The 19984-nt window shown below is 43.1% G+C and overlaps 2 protein-coding genes across 2 annotated transcripts in view; one reads left to right on the top strand and one right to left on the bottom strand.

Annotated features, from left to right (window-relative positions):
* Positions 1-7518, top strand: part of CNOT6 (CCR4-NOT transcription complex subunit 6) — a 50215-nt gene extending 42697 nt beyond the window's left edge. The window contains exons 11-12 of the mRNA XM_065408905.1: positions 2497-2699; positions 5281-7518. Of these exons, the coding sequence (XP_065264977.1) occupies positions 2497-2699; positions 5281-5493 (416 nt within the window). The 3' untranslated portion in view covers positions 5494-7518. The remainder of the gene's footprint in view (positions 1-2496; positions 2700-5280) is intronic.
* Positions 7519-18233: 10715 nt separating this feature from the next.
* Positions 18234-19736, bottom strand: LOC135882168 (C-X-C motif chemokine 6-like). Its single transcript, XM_065408979.1, has 4 exons — positions 19682-19736; positions 19343-19469; positions 19173-19253; positions 18234-18270 (listed from the first exon to the last, which is right to left on the bottom strand). The coding sequence occupies exons 1-4, from the start codon at positions 19734-19736 to the stop codon at positions 18234-18236; spliced, it is 300 nt and encodes a 99-aa protein (XP_065265051.1).
* Positions 19737-19984: the final 248 nt, after the last annotated feature.

The following is a 19984-nucleotide window of genomic DNA, read 5'->3' on the forward strand; positions in this document are numbered from 1 at the left end:
GGGGGAGCAGCGGCGCGCGAAACGGCTGTTTCGCCGCCGCAGCCGCTCGGGATTTCCCCCTCCCTCCCAGGTTTGAGAGCCTGGGAGGGAGGGGGAGAAGCGGCGCCCGCGCCGCGGCCACTCGGAGTCTCCCCCTCCCTCCCAGGCTCTCAAACCTGGGAGGGAGGGGGAGACCCCGAGCGGCCGCGGCGTGCGAAACAGCTGATTCGTGCGCCGCTGCTCCCCCTCCCTCCCAGGCTTGAGAGCCTGGGAGGGAGGGCGAGTAGCGGCGCGCGAATCAGCTGTTTCGCGCGTCGTGGCAGCAGCAGTGGAGGTGAGCTAGGGCGGCCGGGGCACATTTTTAGGGGCGGCATTCTGGCGCCGGCCATGCTGCCCTAAAAATGTGCCGCCCAAGCACCAGCTTGTTTTGCTGGTGCCTAGAGCCGGCCCTGGGTGTATGAACTGAAATTCAAAGGACTTCCTTTTTAAAAGAAAATATTTTCAGTGTAAAAACATAAGATGCTTGAGATTTTAAAATAAAAAAGTATCGTAGCTATTAGGGAGTCAAGAGATGATCAAACTACTCCATTATAGTCCTGGAGGGATTCTGCTCCACTGCATGTGTGCAGAATTCATGTCCCCCTGCAGATTTCTTTGCATCCCCACAGAAAATAATGGGAAAGCAAAGGGAAGCCGCAAAAGCGGTCACATGCCCCTCCCCAGCAGCACAGGTGTGTGGTTTCTGGCGCCCTGAGCAGACGGCAGAGAGGTAAATCACTGTGTGGGGGGAGGGGGCTTGAGACACCCCGACTGGTGCCGGGTCAGACCCACCGCTTGTCTGTCCAACTCCCGTGCATCCAGACCTCCCCATACCCAGACAGCCCCCCCACACCGAGTGCCCCACACCCTAATCCCCATTCTATTGAGCCTCACCACACCCTCCCCCCCCCCCCATGCCCCACCACCCCTACACCTGGTTCTCCCCAGCCCCACCTGCTTACCTGGGGCTGGGGATGCCCTAGCTGGTGGCTCCTCCCCTGTGCTAGGGGTGGGGGAAGAGTGCACATACCCTGTACGGCGTAGCCAGGGCCAGGGCTGGGTCAGATCCACCCCCAGAAACTTTCCCCAGCTTTCCCCACCCCTCCTGCCTCCATCATCTTCAGCTATGGAGAGAGGGGTCACTGTATGGGGAGCTGCTCCCCTGTTCGCCCAACCCCTGTGCATCCAGACCCCCCCCATACCAAGCCTCCCCTCATCGAACCCCCTGGACCCACTAAGCTCCACCATTTTAAAATATTGTATGCAAAATTTTTAATTTTTTGGCACAGAATTCCCTCAGGAGTAATTTGATCTGTGACCTCATTGACTGTAGGTACTAAATATCTCTTACCTCTAATTGGAAGCTTTATTATGTTGCCCATAGCAATATAACACTAAAAGTGCGAGATTGTAAATTCTCCTGCTTAAAATAATCTCCACAGACCCCTACTTTCTGCTGCTTAAGCAGTCCAGAATCATTGAAATATAAACCTTCAGATACTTCATGTACAATGCACAAGCTAGCAAATGCATGATAATATTGGACCCTTCCTTTCTGCTACTTGCTAATGTATAGGGTTTTCCCAACCTTAAGGACACCCTCTGATCCTTGCACTCTTTTTAGTTAAGGTTTTATGGGTGAGATTCTGTCTGATCCTTGGGAGATGCACACGCCCGCCCGCCCAAGGAACCTTTCTTCCTTCCAGTTGTTTCCTTGGGCAGGGGCCAGTCAGTAATAAGCCTGACTTTCTCTGAAGGTGCTCACCATCCACAACTCCAGTGGAAGTTGGTGGGAGCTGTAGGTGCTGAGCACCTCTGTGAACCTGGTCCAGCGTGGCTAGGGAAGGCAAGGAGGGTATCATTGCCAATGGCTAGTGCAACAAGTAGTGCTTACCTCGAGCAGGAACAAGGATGGGGCCAAATATCTGCCTTGGAGCAGAGTCCCAAATCTCCAGAGGTAATCTGTCAATTGGCATCAAGTTTTCAGACCTATTTTCAATCTGTCTTCAAAAAAAAGTCATTCCCCTCACTTTGAGGATAACCTAGTTGTGTCATCAGTCTGTTGATCAGTGAGTGCTGAGGGGCAGGCTGAGAAGCTGCAACAGGGCTAGTTTCAGTGGTGAAGCAGGGGTGGAGTTTGAGCGCCAACAGAAAGTGGGGGTGAGAGGAAGCTGCTCATTGCCTTTGCTATGTTTTTACTTTTTTCCATCACCTTGGATCTTGTTTAATCTTGTAGATAATTCTATCAAAGAGTGTGCCTTTACTTGGCCGATGCTTGCTCTTAGTGTACGGCATGGCACTAAAATAGAAAGCCTTTGAATATGTTATAAAAGTCATATTGACTGTATGTATTTAACTTGTTGCTTGTTTAAGGTCCAGACACAAGCAATGAATGAAAGTAGCAGTTTGTTTGCATAAACCTATTAACTAAATGCATAAATTGGTAACCTTTTTTTCCCCCCATGCTCCTCTTAATAGGTGTTGTTGAATATTTGAGCACTGGTGGGGTGGAAACAAACCATAAAGATTTTAAGGAACTGAGATACAATGAAAGTCTTACCAACTTCAGTTGTAATGGAAAAAATGGAACAACGAATGGAAGGATTACGCATGGTTTCAAGTTGAAGAGTGCCTATGAGAATGGCCTAATGCCTTACACAAATTACACATTTGACTTCAAGGTGAGAATTTTGCTATGTTCTAGCAGGGTTCCCAAACTTTTTTTCCCTGAGGCCCACCTGTGCAGGTGCAATAGGCACTGCGGCCTACTATTCACACAAGTCCATCAGGGAGAGGGGCTCTAGGGGGAGTGCGCAGTCCCTCGCCTTAGCAGGAACCAGGGCCAGCGATAGGACGAAGGGGCCAGGAAGGGGCCACAGCCAGCCCTCCCGACACCCTCTGCCTCAGTAGCCTGTTGAGTGCCATGAGCTGGGGTTGCCACCTCAGATGGTTAGTTTTACAAACTTACATTTAAAAATACAATGAACCAGAAAGCACTAATTCTTTCATCATAATAGAAATCACGATTAGTGTTTCCTATTTGCAAGGTAATAATGGTGTCTTGGGTCTTGGATGTTTATTCTTTTTTATAAACAGGAAGCACCCTTAGGGTATTATTTGACATATTTTTAATTATCCCAACTAACTAAAAGGAGAACATGGGGTGGTAAGCTTCTGAATGAAACAATGTTATTAAATAACTGCCCACTTCTCTGCATTGTTCCCCTGTTTTGTTGCAATATGGAAAATTATCAACACTTCCTTACTCAGGGAAAGCAAAGATGGTTCTCTTCCTCTCTCTTCAACTCTGATGTGGCTTGAGGCCCTCTAGTTGAGCATTATTGAGTGTTTTACATACAATCCTTTTAAGTTTCTCCATTCTTGGAGTAGAGGCAACAGCAATACCTTATCCCTAACAAAATGAAGAATGTGTGGTTGAGCATTGGGGCCTTCTGGTAACTTCCTTGCCTTGCTCCTAACAATTCATGGAGAAATGGTGACAATAATTAGTAAGTATCATTTTAACTAATATCATTCCCTTACGTAGTTTAAGGGATGTGTTTCTTTGGTGATAAGAAACATAAGAATGGCCATACTGGGTCAGACCAATGGACCATCTAGCCCAGTGTCCTGTCTTCCAACAGTGGCCAATGCCAGGTGCTTTAGAGCGAATTAACAGAACAGGTATTCATCAAGTATCCCCTGTCACCCATTCCCAGATTCTGGCAAACAGAGGCTAGGGATACTTCAGAGCATGGTTTTGCATTCCTGCCCATCCTGGCTAATAGCCATTGATGGACCTATCCTCCGGGAATTTATTTATTTCTTTTTTGAACCCTATTATAGTTTTGGCCTTCACAACATCCTCTGGCAAAGAGTTCCACAGGTTGACTGTGTGTTGCGTGAAGAAATAGTTCCTTTTGTTTGTTTTAAACCTGCTGCCTATTAATTTCATTTGGTGACCCCTAGTTCTTGTGTTATGAGGAGTAAATAACACTTCCTTATTTACTTTCTGCACCCAGTCATGATTTTATAGACCTCTCCCCCACTTAGTCATCTCTTTTCCAAGCTGAAAAGTCCCAGTCTTAATAATCTCTCCTCCTATGGAAGCTGTTCCATACCCCCAATCATTTTTGTCCTTTTCTGCACCTTTTCCAATTCCAAAATATCTTTTTTGAGATGGGGCGACCAGATCTGCATGCAGTATTGGCGACGTGGGCATACCATGGATTTATATAGAGGCAATATGATATTTTCTGTCCCTTTCCTAATGATTCCCAGCATTAGACTGCATTGTTTCCCTGCTTTGAATTTGACTGCAGTTTTACCTAGAGACAATAGGAACAATTGTCTTTAAGAACAAAATGCTTGTTATAGAAAATAGCTTGACACCAGTGTATTACCTCTAATCAAAAGATATTTGATAATATTCTAGAGAGAGATTAGAAGCCCTTGATGCTATAGGGAAGTATCAAGTGTTTAATTGTAATGTTTGGCTAATGCTGGATAACTGGAAACATTATTCTGAATTTGAATTGGAATAGCAGAGCAATGACTAATAATTGTGTTCTAACTTTAATTTAGTTATCACTAAATTCTGGTCCCACTAACGTCAAAAGGAGTTTTGTCATTGATGTTAATGAGACCCATATTTAGCTCTTAATGCCAAATGAAAGCAATGAAGAGCCAGTAGCAATAGTCATTCTCAATGTCTTAAACAAAACATTAATAAGAGGTAGCTAACCTCTTTCTCTCCAACATACTGATTGTCACAACACAGTATGGCAAAACGGCAATGAAGACTGCACAGTGTCAATTTCAAGACCCTCATTATAAGGTGGCGGTTCCAATTTTAGTGTTTTAAAATGCAGTCTGCAAGAGCAAGGAAGGAGAAGAGTAGTCTCCCCAGAGATTAGTCCTCTCCAGATCTGTAATGGTTCTGAAGTCCCTCTTAAACAAGTGGGTGGGGGATATCTGAAATGAATTACCACAAAGAGGAGAGGAGAGAAGTGACCGAGGTCCCAGTAGACACTAGTTTTCCCTGACCCATAGTGGGCAACCCTTAGAACAGACCATAAAGGGGAGACAGAAGTAGTGGAGCAAACTGTACCACAGGGAGGAAATAGTGCTACTTCCTAGCTATTTGGCTTCAAATAAGTATCTGAAAAGGTATCTGTAATACTATACTTAAATGTTGTCTTTGAAAAGGCATTTGGCCAAAGGATGGTGCATTAAAACACTTCTTTTCCCCTCCTATTTCAGGGTATTATTGACTACATCTTCTACTCTAAACCTCAGTTAAATATACTTGGCATTCTTGGACCTTTGGATCATCATTGGTTAATAGAGAACAATATAAGTGGCTGTCCACACCCACTCATCCCTTCGGACCACTTCTCACTTTTTGCACAACTGGAGCTTTTGCTGCCTTTCCTGCCTCCGGTAAATGGAATCCATCTCCCTGGCAGGAGGTAGTCAAGTACAACTTAGAGGGCAACCTCAATCTAACTTGTAAAATTGTAAAATCTGAATATAGAGGAGTGAGGTATGGCCAACAGGGATTTTTTCTTAATGATCTTAATTTTAAATCTAATTATTTGATAAAGACATAGTAAAAGCCAGGTGCTATCAACAGACACAATTCTGAGCCCAATATACTTTATATACTGTTAAACAGGAATTGGTGCATATGCACTTTTCTTTAATTTGTTACAATTAATCATCCTGTTTCTTCTCTATCCAACATAACACATTCATGCCTTGAAATAGAGAATTGTTATACAGTATATTCTCTTTGCACAGATATCTGTAGCACTACTTTTTTGAGGCCAGTAGTAACATCGAGAACATTCTTCCGTACTTCACTCCCTCCTTTTTCAGACTTGCTTGTAAAATATAGAATTTGAATTTAGCCTTTATTGATTGTATATGAACAACAGAAGACCTGATTTATGAGATTTTGTACTTTAAAAAAATCAGATTTGGAAAATGATTGATTGTATTGTAAACTAAGGCTAAATTTTTATCTGTTTTCATGTGTTATAAAGGCCAGCTTGTAAAAGAAGTTGCAACAGGTTTTCTCTGCTAATGATTTGCACTTGTTAGGGTTTTGTTAGCCCTTTTGTACTACTTTTATTTTCAGTTGAGAACATCGCTTTTTAAATCTAAATCTGTAAAATATTGGCAAATATCTTAATTAAATATATGCATTTGTCTTTTTGATTTAAAAAGAAAAACCATAAAGTTCTCACAGAACAGACAAGCTAAGCAGTGAGTGATGAGTAGGTCTGTATGGACTGAAAGTTATTGTTGATGTGTGTGCATTCTAATATTTTTATCTCTGATTTTTGAAGTAAAATTAGGGATGCTTGTGTACAGCTTCTTAATTTTTATTTTAAATGCTATTTGTCCTATCTGCACTGTGCCTGCTTACATTTGTTCTCCACTAGCACTGCCTGTGCATGCAGAGAAAATCTGTGCATCCTCTTTTATAGTTTTTAAATAATGTTAACACTTGTGAAAATTTTATGAAGATACTTTTGTATAAGCTGTGGCATCTTTATTTCCTCTTGAAGCCTTGAATACACACTTTTTGAACATGTTCAGATTAGGGGCACACAGTTCCTAGCTTCTAATACCTAAGCACTGCTTCTTTCAGTGTCATCGCACAGTGCTATTTTTTCCACAAAGAAATACTATCATGTGAATCCTTTTCAGTTTAAGTGTGTTCCTCAGTCTCAGAGACTGTATCATTCCTTGAAGAAAAAAAATTACATTTTCTGTTTATGAAGCAGTGTAAATTAGATGCATTTTCAGTACAGGTCCCTAAGATAATTCTTCAGATCATTTTTAAAGTGACCAAGTCATATTTTAAAGTGTCAAGCAAGACTAAAGTTAAATAGTGTACCTTCATAGTGCCATTAGTGTCATAAAGCCAAGTATAAAACAGCTAATAAATTTAACTTGGACTTATAAAAGGGAGAATTTATCCACTCCTCCTTAACTAATACACTTTCAAAAATCAATGTAATTAATTGAGAGAGAGAGGAAGCTTGGTCTAACTGCTTTTGTTTCAACTGCAGGCAGGGAAGCAAAAGGACACTGAGCATTACTAGAAATTTCTGAATATTATAAATTTTTGTATAGAGAATGAGGTAATAATGATTCAAAATTTTATGAAGAGAAAATTGTCAGCACTTAAATGTGCTAAAACCATTCTGTTTTAAAATAGAAGTAAAATTACAAATAGTTCTGATCTACAAAATGTGTGTTTTAAATTTCAGTAGGAAAAGTCTTGATCTTGAATCCTTGTCTGGGACCTGATTTTGTTTTGTTTTTTAGTTGTGCAAACACCAAACATGTCCAATTTATAATCAGTACATTGAAATGCTGGTAGTATTGATGTAGTAGATTTAATGCTTAGTGTTATTTTTTTCCTGTTTGTTTTTTTATTTTGTTTTTTGTAAAGTGTGAATAAAAGGTGTTTTACTCATGTTTCCTTAACAATGTGTTGGTAATGCGCATCATGACAATTTCCAGTGATGATGAGCCTATTTAGCTTGTCAAACTGAGCAAACCTATTTTTTTTCCTGATCTGGATTATATAATAGGTCCAGAAAGCTTTACGGAAGGGGAAGGGAAGCACTTACTCATTTTGTATTTCTGGGAAATAATTTACTTTCATACATGCTGGAGCTTGAGTGCACTTGTTAGATTCAAAAGGTTTGAGCTTTACACAATACCTTTTCACCTGTATTTGGTAGTCTTTTAAATATATTTGAATTTATGGCAGCCTATTAAAACATTATGGCCCTTTGTGTGTTGAAGACACAATTGCTCTTCCCTGGACACACTGCAATCTATGGGTCAGTTTGAACGACTTTTCTCCATCTTTTAGACTAATCCTGTAGGGTCTGATCTAAAGCCCACTGAATGTAGTGAAGAGATTCCTATTGGGTTTTGAGTCAGATGCTAAGGCTACGTCTACATTTCTGCATACTTTGGCATAACTTATGTCGCTCAGGGGTGTGAATAACCCACCCCCCGAGTAAGTTACACCGACATAAGCGCTTGTGTGCACAGCACTATGTCATTAGTTTCTGCCATTCATGGAGGTGGTTTTATTATACTGACGGGAGAGCTCTCTCCCATTGGTTAGAGCGTCTTCCCCAGACACACTGCAGCGGCGCAGCTGCATTGGTACAGCTGTCCCATTGCAGCATTGAACATGTAGACATCCCTAATAACCGTGACTCTGAAGCCTACTGAAGGAGAAATTTTTTAACATATGGGAAAAGATCAGATGCGCCAATACTGGACTGATGTAAACTTCGTTAAACAAATTTAAAATAAATATTTTCCTGTGTTAAACAAATCTCACTCAAACGTCTCAGTTTTCAATTGCAACATAAACAAAATAATGCAATAAACCATCTTTATTTACAAAATGCAACATCTTTGCATCAGAAACTCTGACATAAAATGGTTACTTGCAATACTTTTATTTAAGGTGGCTTTAGATGTTGCCATAATGTACCTTCAGTGTTGTTGTTGTAAAAGCACATAACATAAAAATCATAGAACATTGGGTTGAGGTGTTTCATTCGTTAGACCAGAAATTTTGGGCCCATCTTTTTTTACCATTTGGTGAAAACCTCAAGTATGGTCTGCCACAACTTTGGTAATTATTTACACGTACAAAAGAATTCTGTGCATCTAAATTTAATTTGGGGGTATACTTTAAAGAAGTGGAAACAAATACAAAACATTGATATACAGATTACAACTTTAACATATATCAGAAGTAGGCAAAGAAAAACCACTAAGAGATGTTTGTAATTATTTTGTCCCTTCGGTGGCTTCAACAAATTAAATATGGCTAGCATTTTGACAATAAAACTGATTTGAGTTCAGAATACAGTTGCATACATTTCTGGTCTAATTCTAACAAAAGAGATTGTAAGTTCATCTAGGATGTAAGCTTAGAAAAGTAGCTTAAGGTGTCAAATTTGCATTTTAGCCATGCAGCAAAAAACCCCACATTAAAGACAAAATAATTACAACCCCATTTAAAAGAAACAAATCACACTGTAAAACTTATGACTATTTCAATTTACTGCTTAATTAGAGTCTTTTTTCATCCAGCCTTACACAGTTTTTTAGTATATGTTAACTGCTATTCTTTTTTGTTTGCATAAATTTTGACACTTAAATGTCTTGGTATGTTTAAGTAGTGTCTAAAATAGAATATCTTTAGTCTTTATTCACAGTACTTCTGTATAAAGTGTAATGCACTGGACTAACTCTTGTTTACCATTCATTTAACAAAAACCAGCACATTATCTGCACTAAGCTCAAAGAATGTTGCATTTGTCAAAAGGCAGCTCTTCAATAAGATAAAGGGGGAAACTGAATATGGTCTGATGGTAAACAAGGGCTTTTACTGTTCTCTTCAGTGGAACTTTCTTCTTGGTCAAATTTTAACTAGCTAGTATTATATTTATATACAGGGTCTTCTTTTTTTCTTTACCAATGTATTTTCCTACTCATAGCTGACCAATAAATTCAATATCTGTTTCAAACCTTTTTGCAGTGTAATTTATATTTAACATTTTTATTTCTAAATGCTTCATAAAGTTGTATGGATAGTTAAAGGAAATTTAAAATAGTTCAAACACACAAATGACAAATACAGGAAACTTTACAATCCTGTAGAGACTTTTGTATTGTAACTCGACAAGCTAGACACTGATTCACATTGGAGATTCACAAATCAAAGCCATGAATACCAACTCCTCCAGACTTTGTGGAAATTCATCTCCAGATCTGAACTCGGAAGTTTGCCCCTGTCTTTGAGAGGCTGCACCACAACCCCATATCTGAACACCAGGCCATCTTAAGACCGTTCAGATTTAAACAAGATAGATTAGGCCAGTAATGTTGTAAGCTGTAGCATACAAAAGAACTACAGGGATGTGTCTGTCAGCCAAGTGCAGTAGGAATAAAGAATTTGTGTAAACATTGAGTTGAGTCTCTACTGCTACAGTCACCACAGACCCATTTCTACTTTGGCTTCCTCTCTCCATCCCTTTGGCATAGCCGGGGGGCAAAAGTGTTCACCAGCAGAAGAGTTTGTTTGGGTTGGGGTTTTGTTTTGTTTTGTTTTTGGTTTGTGCCTTGGGAGGCCTCAAGCAGCAGCAGCAGCACCAAATGTATCTATTTTAAGCCTGCAACGTGAGTGATAGTGTCGGCGGAAAGAGCAGCAAATTGCCCAAAATACAACACTGTGCTCACACCACTGATCCCGTACAGTTTGCAAGATTTTGGTGCTATGAATGAGAACTTTAACCAGGCAATTTCCCTTAGACCTTCATGTACAAACAGATCCCATATGCAGGTTCCAGGGCAGAATCAGATGCAGGGCAGAGATTCATGCAACAGCTTTGTGCAAGCAGTCTTGGTACTGTCCTGGTGTATACCCAGATGCAGGAGAGGTACAGTGCATGCAAGTCATAAGTATGCAACTGATAAGGTAAGGGGTACTCTTTCCCCCGTTGGGATCTCATGAGCTCCCTCACCCTGGAGTGGGTGGGTAGCCTCGTAAGTTCACTGCCAGGGAGACCATTAACTAGACAGCAGGTTCCCCTGAAGATCTTCCATTTCTCAAAATTTAGGCCTGATGATCAAAGGGGGAAGCTTTCTTGGCACTGCAGCATTGACAGTATTAAATCTGTGCTAAGATTAGCCTAGGAGTAAGATCACAGCTACAAAAAGGCACAAAACTAGTGCATCGGGATTGAATTTGTATCCCATCTGAAGGCAGCCTAGGGTTGAATAGGCCACGTAACTGGGACATGCTTACAAACCAGATGAGGGCTGTGAGGAGAGCACTGTGTAAGTTTAAAGGGACAGGCTTAAGGGAAGAGATCCTGATGAAGCTGGACAGAATTAAAGATACAGAACTAGAATTGAAGCTAATGTAAATCAGTGGTGTTCCATTGACCTAGGTGAAGCTATGACCACTTAAACTGGGTGAGTTGCAGTAAGCCAGATATTCTCAAAAGGTACCCTACTGAAAACCAGATTCTGAGCTTCCACCTAATGTCTTTTCATAAAATGTCAGTAAGAAATCTTTGACCTAAGCCTAGGGATGAAAGAAACTTCTTCATCTTTTTTTGGTAGTATCCTAGACTTCAGAAGGATACAAAATTAGCATTGGGGGGGGGGGGGGAGTGGGCGGAGCAAGCAGACACCAGCATCAAATTTTTAAATCACTTATTGGATCTGCTGCCTGCTATGCTGGCCAATAAAAAAAGGAACCCAAACATAAACTGGTGTCTGGACTACTGAAATCAAATTAACAGGTGAACCTTTATATCTGGTCAGGACTAGTACAAAACTGCTACTAAACATCACTTGGAAGTTTAATTTGTATGAATTTCTTAATGTAACTTTATTTTCAAGTTATTTTTTTTGGCTTGTTACAGTTCTGCTAATAAAACAGGTTCTTCATTTCTAGGGTAATTATTTTTCAAAGTGTAATATGTTTTTGAATTAGTGAAATTGAGTTTTAATACAACAGCTTAAATGTAGTGCAATCAGATTTCCAGACTTCAAAACTAAAAAGATACAAATGACAAATAAGATACAATAACATTGATGAAAACACTTGCAGCCCCCTCTCTGTGTGGTTTAGAGAAAATGGAAAGTGAAAACCTTTATTCCAGAATAAGTGAGCCAGGTTCCTAAAGGATTGTGTGTATTTTGTAATCAAATCGGTAAGAGTAGTAGCTGTCTGCATGGCTCCTCAAATCCTAAATTTACATGACTGATACTTTAATGTTGAACAAAATCCTGGAATTTTTGTGCATACACAATTCAAAATTAAGGTTATGTGATTTTTATTTGTTCAGGCCCCAGTCTTGCAATTGACACTGGGGGGGTTACATCCACACACAGTCTGAATGAGCACAATGTGGGCCTTCCAACACAACTTTGCTAATACATGTCTCTTCTGGCCTGCAACACCTCTGTTCTATTACTAGGCTCTGCAAAGCAGAGGTTTTTCCGTTGTCCCAAACTGGCTACAGCAGTGGTCTCCAAACTTTTCAGGGTTAGATCCCCCCCTTCCCCCAGCTGGGGCTTGGGCTTTGGGGGAGGGGGAGATATGCAGACAGGAGTAAGAGGGCCCAGTCTGGGGCTGCAGCTGGGCATTGGGAGTGGGGCCAGGACTGGAGCTGCAGCCAGAAGCTGAGGTTGGGGGTGGGGCAGGGCCCAGTGTGGGGCCAGGAGCCAGGGCTGCGGCCGGGGGTGGGGCCAGAGTAGAGCTGGGAGCAGAGTGGGGCTGTGTGGTGCTCCCTCCCTGCCCTGCATGGTGGCAGGCCAGGGACCCAGCTGTGCCCCTCCAAACATTCCTCTGTGCTCTGCTAGGGGGGTGTGCCCCACAGTTTGGCAACCTCTGATCTACTGGGTTTTTGTTTGATGAGTGAAAAACATGAGAAGTGATTTCTTGGGGATGTCACAGGCTGGCTGGCCCTGGAGGGGAGTCAGGCTCAGCCTTGCCCCTCAGACCTAGCAGTTAACCCCCAGCTGCTCCTGATCTGGTGACTCAGTTACAATTATTAATCCCAGCTGTGAAAGGGTCAGGGTGGACTAGGTAGAGCGCTCACTGAGGGAGGAGACCTAGTCATGAGAGGAACATGGGGAGTTCTCTTTCTCAGGAAAGGGTAAGGCCTGGTGAAGCTAGGCAGGGGAGAACCACAGGGGATAGGTTAGGCTGCTGTCAGAGGCCTGAAGAGAGGGCCTGTGACAAACAGGGAGGTCCCTGGGAGACGCTGAGGGAAGACAGTGGGGAAGCCTGCTAGGAAGAAAGGCCTCCAAGGAAAAAGCCCTGGGAGGCAGCCCTCAGCCAGAGGGGCAATGAAAGAAATCTGCAGTCCCCAGGAGTTGAGGTAAACAGGGAACTTTACTGGAGCCTCAGAGGGGCAGAAGGATCTTCTCTTTGGATGGGGGACGGGGGCGGGGGGGGGAATGTTTAGTTTGAATTTTTGTGGTTTCCGAAGGGGTCTGAACTACATGCTTCTCAGCTAGAGGGCAAATTGTGCATGGTGGCAGTCTATAAGGGTTCGGGAGACAGATCCCTGCAACTCCATGCCTATCCGACACCAGGCTCTGATTTGGTGAGTAGAAAAGCTTTCCAGGGGAATGTACTGTTTGTTTGTTTAACTAATTGGCTCCTCTACAATTTTTTGCATCTGTTATAATGGCAAAGATGCTAAAATTTGTATATCAGATCTGCTGTACTACTTATTTTTCTACCAAAATACCTATATTTGTTATAATCAAAACTTACTTTTCTTCCGGTGCTATTCTCCACAAGAAATGTGGCTATTTGGTTTCTGAGGTACCCTCATGAATAATTAAGCAATTGTGAATTTATTAATGACCAGCGATCCTGAGGAATCTAACGAAAGAAAATTTGCAGATCTTATGGAAGTCCTTGTGTAAAATAGTTTAAAAAAATTTACTCTAAGTTAAAAATTGTTACTAGTGCAGCTCTCAGAGCTTTCAAAATGACACCCTTATGTACTGTTTATCCAGCCCCGCAGAAATTTCTAGATAACAGCAACGTATTTCATTCCATCCTATTTACCCCCCGTCATGTTTAAAGCCTGGAATCTCTAAATGTCAACACTTTATTCAGTCAAGACTGTGGGAGAAACTTAAATCCAATGTAATGTTTGCTTCAGTTCTCCAAGATGGATCTGTTACCTTCCTATTCTCTGAGGGCCAAATCTGGTCACATTAAGTTCCCATTAATAACACACATTTAATTCCTTCAAAGGCCCTGTGTTTGTAGAAGTGTAACTGAGGACCCAATTTGACGTGCAGCACCACTTTTTTTTAACTGATGATGGGGTGTGAGAAGGAAAAACCTAGCCTTTCTCTGGTTCCCAGGGTGAAATTTGTTCGGCTGCCAATTAAAATAAACATCTTGTAAAACAAGGGTAGGTCTGGGAAACTTACCTGAAGAAGAGCTTTGTGTAAGCTCAAAAGCTTATCTCTCACCAACAGAAGTTGGTCCAATAAAAGAGATTACCTCACCCACCTTGTCTCTCCAATATCCTGGGACCAACGCAGCTACAACAACACTGCATATAACCTCACATTGCAGTGTACACATACCCTAAAAATGGCATTTGGAGGTGTGATTACAGCTCAGGTACAGTAACTCCTCACTTAACGTTGTAGTTACGTTCCTGAAAAATGTGACTTTAAGCGAATCCAATTTCCCCATAAGAATTAATATAAATAGGGAGGGTTAGGTTCCAGGGAATTTTTTTTTTTTTTTTTTTTTTGCCAGCCAGACAGAAGGCATTATATACATTTTAAACAAGCAATTTAATACAGGTATAAGTTTTAAACAATTGAATACTACAATCATCATTGCCGAGTATGAAGCACTGGGAGGTGCCCCCACCTTACCCCACACAGGCACGGCCCACTGGCACTGCAAACAATGAGGCAGGCAAGGAGGCTGAAGGTGCCGTAGGCTAGGAGAAGCACGTTGCGCAGCAGCAGTGGCAGCTTCCCCTACTGTGCAAGCACCAGGGCTGGGGGGCTCAACCCTCAGCCCACCCACGCCACCCCTTCCCCCAAGTCCCCACCCCTAACCCACCTCTTCTCCTCCCCCACCCCTTTACTCTGCACGCCGCGTCCTCGCTCCTCCCTCCTGCCCGCGGCAATCAGCTGGTTTGCGGCGTTCAGGAGGCAGGGGAGGGAGGTGGAGCCTGCGCACCGAGTCCTTGTCCCATATTTTCTGTCGTGATTCTGGCCATGTCCCTGCTCGCTAACTGCGCGCCCACCAGCCATGAGTGTGTTGTGTGCACAAGGCTGGTAGCGGGGCAAAGCTGCAGTGCGTTGGGCTGACCGCTCCCTCTGCTGGTCCATCAGCGCAGCCCCTGCTGGGTGCCAGCTCTTGGCCAGCAGGCCACCCTGGTCCAGTTTCCAGCCGGCACTGGTTGCGCGCTGCAAGCTGCGGTAGCTGGTGAGTGCGGGCAGATACCAGGCAGCGGCCAGTTACGCATCGCCTCTGCTGCCCACCCATTGGCCCTTTATGTGCTCCCCCTCTCGCTGTCCTCTCCCTGCTTTGCCCCTTCAGCCCTGCTGCTCCTCCATATGCCCCCGGCAGGGTGCAACCCACTCCGACCAAGGGCTGGTTCTCTGCACAGTGCTGGGAGTGCTCAGCTCTCCAACAGCCTGGCCGGCAGGCTCCTTCCTTCCCCCACTGCCTCTGGTTGGGCCGGCGCCCCAGGAAAGCCCAAGACCCTCCAGCTCGGGGCGTTGGCCAAGAGGAGCCGAGCCCTGCATGTGCCAAAGCCCCGCACAGCGCTGGCATGTGGAAGCCTCTCCACCCCTCAGCTAAGTTCTGGAGTGTGTGTGTAGGGGGGAAAGCAATTTCCAGTCTGTTCGTGCCCCAACTCTGCAGGTTCCACAGCAGCCCCCCCAGGCAGGGACTTAGCACCCTCTTCACCTGCCTGTCCCCCCTCCCGGGTCCTGCCCCCAGGGAGAGTGGGGTTGCTCCGTCCTCTAGACACCCTCCCCTGCTGAGCCACCTCTCTGGCCAGGTTCACTGAAGCCCCTGCAGTCAGGTTCCCTGGGCCCTGGTGCACAATGCATCCAATGCGGCTTAACCCTTCCTGCCCACGCTGTAGCCGGGGGACAAGTGGTGGCTGGGTTATGTCGGTGGCCAGCAGCAGCCTGGAGGTGTTAGCTGTCTTTTGACACTGTGCGGGCAGGAAGAAGGAGCTGCTTCCAGCCACAGGGGAGTGGGGAGGGGGAGGAAAGAGATGAGGTCTGCAAAGAGATGGGCCAGGTCATCCCTTCCCTCCCCCCCCCCCGAGCAGGGAGAGGAGGGTTGGTCGGTCATACACACCCCCTGTGTGAGAGAGGTGTACGGGAGTGTATGTGTGTGTGTGTCACCTCTCCCCGTGTGAACCCTAAAGCCTTAAAGATAAGAAGGTAAATAAAAAGAATCCAACTACGCAGTATTTATTTTTTTACAGGGGCTCAGTCAACTTGATGTTAATTGGAACATTTGTACTGCATAGTTCTGATTGATTGCCTTTGAACTCGCTTGAATACGAGTAATTTTAACGGGTGCCCGTATTCCGCATAGGGAAATATAGTCACCCTAGCCATGATTTCGTTGCTCTTTTAGGCTGTGCTAGATTAAAGCGAGTGCGGGTATGCCTACCCGGGCTGCAGTCACACCTCTGATTGCAGGATGGACATCCTCAGTCACTTTTCAGAGTTTCCCCTTATGACTGTCCTGTTTTTCTGCTTTTAGATAACTATCCTAACCAAATGATTTCAACAAAATAGTCAATACCACCTGATCCATGGTATTTCCGTTGTGTTTATTGTTCAACTTGTTGGCTGTGAAATGGTTACAAGCTCCTGGAAAAAGTTATGAGTTTAGTCACTGCTTAAAAAATGACGCACAAAGTTGGATAATACATTTTAGATGTGGAATAAGAGAGCTGGGAGGACATTAATTGCAACCAACACAAATGCAGTCCTGCCACTAGATGGTGTACATAATACAAGCAAAATGAGTACGGAGAGTGTTATGTGTACACAAAGTATTGTCTAGTCTTGTGTCTAAAGCAGGGGTCGGCAACCTTTCAGAAGTGGTGTGCTGAGTCTTCATTTATTCACTCTAATTTAAGGTTTCGCATGCCAGTAATACATTTTAATGCTTTTAGAAGGTCTCTTTCTATAAGTCTATAATATATAACTATTGTTGTATGTAAAGTAAATAAGGTTTTAAAATGGTTAAGAAGCTTCATTTAAAATTAAATTAAAATGCAGACCCCCCCCCCCAGATCGGTGGCCAGGACCCGGGCAGTGTGAGTGCCACTGAAAATCAGCTTGCATGCCGCCATTGGCATGCGTGCCATATGTTGCCTACCCCGGTCTAGAGAGTGAAGTTGGAAGAAGTGCCCTTAAAGATATTGGCAGGAACTTGAGAAAAATACTAGGCTAGTGAAACCTTGAATCTTAGCTCCCCATTAGTAACTGATGAATTGCCAGAATACCTGATGGCACACTGGATAAGGTCTAAATGTAACTGATGTGGGAGGAGAACAAAAAAGACACACTTTAGGCACTGGCAGAATCACTTTACTAATGCCTTTCTTTCTTTGGCTTAAGTCTGCTTCTTAATTCTGTTTTAATGTCTAGGACAGCTACACAGTTGTAAATCTGAGCAGTTGGACTCCACACCTGCCAGCTTGACACTGAAATTCTGGAGCTCAGTACAGTTGCAAAGGATGGATTCTATGCCAGACATCTTGGCATCCTGAAATAAATGTGGTCCCATCTCGGGGGGGGAGGAAAAAGACAATTGTATGTATGCCTGTATCTGTGCACAATCTGCTAAAAGACTTGGGGGTGGGGCTTATACCTCGCAATCCTGGGACTCCTGGGTGTGTGTGTGTCAATTTGGGCTTTCTTAATTTGCACTAAAATAGCCTAGCCCCCTTATAATAAACTGAGTGCAGTGCTCCTCTGGCCAAACTTCCAGCCCACCCCCAATGTCTGCCTCCACATTTACTGTGCCAGTGGCTCTCCACCTGGGAGGGAGGGCCTTCTCTGCTGGGCAGAGAGATATCGTTAGTCTCTTGCATCTCACCCAATCTTCCGAATAGTTACTAATTACTTTCTATCGGGATATGCAGCCTTCTTGTTTGACTTGGAAGCAACAAGGTAAATGAAGCGACAGGGGCCCTCCATTGCAGTCTGAATGACTTCTTATTCCAGAAAAAGGCTGATCTTCCCCCAAATTCTACGAATATTTTTGAACGTTCCAGCATGGTTTAATTCCTTCCTCATCTCATCAGCAGAAAACATCTATTACTTTTTATTTTTAACATTCTCTACAACAATAGAAAACCGAGACAGAAAGTTGCTTTAGTATTTATTGTATAAAACATAATGTACAGTATATTACAGAAATTAAGAAAATACAGTCTGTTCTCTAATGAATGCTGCATCTTGAACTTCAAAAGTTGCAGCACAATATATTAACTAAAAAAATATATATACTTTGTCAGCCAACGGCTCAAATGATACATTTTGTGAGTCACAACACTAAATCAGGTAAAGTTCCTAGGCTCCTGCTCCACAAATCAGATAATTTTCTTGACAAATATTCAGATTCTGGGTTTATCGTTTTTCTTTCCCTTCTTCCTGTAAAAGAAAAGAGTAACACTTAGTAGTCTTGTCTAATGTCTTCCATCCAGGATGATCACAGTCCTTCCTGTGCAAAAATCCTAGAGGTAAATTGAAACTCTATGCATTGCCTTTTCCCATCCCAGTACTGAGAGAGAGAGTCTCAATGAGGATGCAGCCTAAATGGGCCAGAGTCTTAGAGAGCAGTGAGGACTTCCTTTTAATGGTCTCTGGCCCCATCTGCCCTCACTCACGCAGCAATGTGACTGAGTCTTGGGAGTGTTCTATGACCATCCAAAGGTGAGAATCTGCTTTAAGCTGCATTGACGCTGCACGCCTTTTACTGATAATATTCCACAGCTCTTCGGTGAAACCCCTCATCATGTCTCCTACTCTATGGCCATCTACTTTCTGTACCAGGTCCTTTGCCCGCATGGATTTTTTGCAAAATGGAGAAGGGTAGCGCCACTGAAAGGTGAGCCCCTATAGAGCCTCTTCACCCTCTGAAGTTCTGCTGGCTCTTTAGCAGAACACAGCAACGCTGTGCAGGCTTGAGAGAGGAAGCGTAGTAAAATAAACTGCTCCTTCAGTGTCAGTTGGATGTTTCAAATGGGCTGCTAGAATTACCTAAATTAGAATTAAGCCAGTGCAGTGGGGTCAACGCCCCCAGCTCTTGTGGGAAATGCTACTGCACGGCTCAAGAACAGAAGTAGTTAGAGCTTCCTGTTTTGTACCAGCTCTCAGGTGCTAGCAGTGGATTCCTTTAACACAATGGTAGGAGACTGGCTCCCTGCTGCATGAGTTCCTCACTCTGTTGAGTCACTGATGCATGCTGGCCCCTGCTATTTTTGTGACATTTTGGTCCAAAACTGAGGAATGTTCAATACCAATCAATGATTAAAAAATGGAGTAGTTCTTACTTGATGAGCTGCTGGAAAATATTTCTTATCTGGCTTGCATTGGGATCCAAGCATATTTGTCCGCCACTTTTCAAGTTTACTCTGGAAAAAAATAAATTAAAAACCCATGAGACAAGTGTTTGGAAATGATCCCCTTAAATTTATTTTTTGATACTAGATTTGAATCTCACATTATTTCCACTTTTTCACACGAGGCAGATGCAGGGAGAATTTCTATTGTCTTCAACTGGTTAGGACCAAACACAATCTTATCTGTAGTTCGAAGGCATGAGCATCTCCCACCGTTCATCGTTAATTCTGCAAATATAGAAAAATAGCTCCATCCGTTAAAATGACAGTAAGTAAATGAGGCACATTTGGTAAGCACATCAATTCAACGTACAAATGTAATTTTAAATTCTTCCTAGTTCAAGTTTCAAACGTTCTCTTAGGACCAGCTATCTGTGCCGTTAAAACAGCAGCCCTGCAGCAGTCAAAATAGAATATGAAAACAAGTCAAAGGGACCTACCGTGTGAAGAAGTTAGAGCAACGACTGCAAGTGCGACAATGAGCTTGTTCACCATCCTTCTGCAAGATCTTCCTTCCTCTTCTGGTCAAGTTTCTTTGCGTTGTCAAACCTAAAGCTCACACTGGTGTACCACAGAGCCCAGCAGCTTAAATATGCTATGATAGTAGTTGGGCTGTGACATCAGATGCTAAATTTGAACTGTAATGGAGAAATTTTGAACATGTTCATGTGGAATGTTTATTTTTTTTTATCATCCAGTGATTCATGGATGGAAAAAAAATCTTAAAAATACATTTCATACCA

This window comes from Emys orbicularis, chromosome 8 (genome assembly GCF_028017835.1).
Source record: "Emys orbicularis isolate rEmyOrb1 chromosome 8, rEmyOrb1.hap1, whole genome shotgun sequence".
NCBI lineage: Eukaryota > Metazoa > Chordata > Testudines > Emydidae > Emys > Emys orbicularis.